General features: G+C 43.6%; 1 protein-coding gene across 1 annotated transcript in view; it reads right to left on the bottom strand.

Moving 5' to 3' along the window:
• Positions 1 to 1939, bottom strand: part of LOC107087963 (phosphatidylinositide phosphatase SAC1-A-like) — a 28211-nt gene that overhangs the window by 5301 nt on the left and 20971 nt on the right. Inside the window, 2 exon segments of the mRNA XM_015379836.1 lie at positions 140 to 197; positions 277 to 369. Coding sequence (XP_015235322.1) covers positions 140 to 197; positions 277 to 369 — 151 coding nt within the window.

Raw genomic sequence — 1939 nt, forward strand, 5'->3', positions numbered from 1 at the left:
GCGCTAAAAAGTGCCCTCCCCCCCTCCTGAGCACCTGCCCCCCAAAAGGTCTGGGCACGCCTCTGGAGAACACCAAACATTTACAACCCCCTTCCTCATGACGCCAAACCCAGCGGCGTCGCTCTGAAATGTCACTTACCGGCCAGAAGGAGCGAAACGATGCACATGGAAAACGCAACCAGCATGACGATGGGAAGCTTGGAAAACAAAACGCAAAAGAAAGTCAGAGTCAGATCACTAATGTTCACGGCTATTACTGAGAGAAAAAAAACTCACCGTTAGGAACTTCCAGTCCTTCTTCATACGGAGAGGAGTGGGCCCATCGGACTCGTCAACAGAAAAGTTCCCCAGGAAAAGGTCAATGGCATCCTGAGGAAAGGAAAAAGCAGCTGAGGCCATAACGTCTCGACTCAGAGGCACAAAACATTTCATCTACAATCAGTGGTGCTGATATAATGATGGAGTTTCATCTGTAAAATAACTGCATGTTTCTTCTCCACCACAAAAACAGAAGCCCCCTCTGGACCAAGCACCAGGAACCAATCAGATGAGCCGAATGGAACCAGTCGGTTGGTAGGAAGCGGGAGAGCTGAACCATCTTCTGGAAGTTTATGTTGGTGGAAACGTTTGATTTTTGCAGAGAGATAACAATGAGCAGAATGGCCGAGGGCGAGGAAGATGAAGATCAAAGGCGGAGAGGAGGAGGAAGAGGCTGCTCCAGATGAGTAGGAGGGAGGGGGGTTCCTGGTATTTAATCTGGAAGGAAAGTTGGTGAGGAAGAAGAGATGGTGCAGAGAAGCAGTGAAATGTGAAGGTAGCTGCCGCCAAGCAAGGCATGCTGGGATATTTCAGACAGGCTGGACAGGATGAAGATAATGCTGGGTGTTATGAAGAAAATCAAATATATTAACTTCAAAAACAATAGAGAGCATAAAATTGCACTGATATACTTTTTCAAACTTTTGGTTTTAAATTTAATTTAATTTTAACCATTTCAAGCTTTTTTTTGCCACATGGTCTTTGGGTGTCAGTATTTTTAACAAGATCCCAGCAACCAAACAGGAAACAAAGCAAAAACTGATACTAAATATAATCCATAAAAAAAAAAATGCATTAAAAAAAAGACCTAAAATTACAAAAACAAAAGTGGAAATACCATAAAAAATTAGAGCATCTGCAAACTATTAGCATTGATCTTTACTTGCTGGGAATTTAAAAAGAAGCACAAAAAGTTTTAAATGAACTTTTATCTGATCTGTGAGCTCTAAAGCCGAGCATCATTGTCCTCAGCTACAGCTCAAACTGTACGACGAAAAACTGCAGGGTATAAAGTTAACAGCTCATGACAGTCTTACACTAGGGGTGGAACGGTTCACAAAATCCACGGTTCGGTTCGATTCATGGTTTCGTGGTCACGGTTTTCGGTTTGGTTCAGTATATGTTCCTATAAAATCCCATAAAAATTAATGAAATTAATGAAAAAATCCAAAAAAATTAATGAATTATTTTTAATGATCCATGGAAACCCTGGATCATTTCCGCATGTTTTGCTGCTTTGAATTTAATCATCTGGTGCATGCTCTCTACCATCTTTACGATCTCCAAGGAACTCAGAGGGGAGCGGACGGGAGCCACAGCGGAGGCTGTAGGCTTTGCTTTGAGCAGCCGGTCTGGAGCGCAGCAGGGCGGAGCGCTGACGGAGTATGTGGGATTTCGGGTTTAGCATGACATGTTGGTCATATTGCTGTTAGCATAAACAAAACGTGTTGCACAATGCTTGCACACTGTTGCACTTTTATCCACAGCTTTCTTTCCGCCGTCATCGTAGGTCACTCTAAATGCAAAGTGGTCCCATACAGCAGACCTATAAAGTGCTGCTGGCGCGTCTTCCAACGCCTGTTCTTTCCCACTCTCCATACCCACGCAATTCTCCACAACA

This window comes from Cyprinodon variegatus, unplaced genomic scaffold (genome assembly GCF_000732505.1).
Source record: "Cyprinodon variegatus isolate N-32 unplaced genomic scaffold, C_variegatus-1.0 Scaffold201, whole genome shotgun sequence".
NCBI lineage: Eukaryota > Metazoa > Chordata > Actinopteri > Cyprinodontiformes > Cyprinodontidae > Cyprinodon > Cyprinodon variegatus.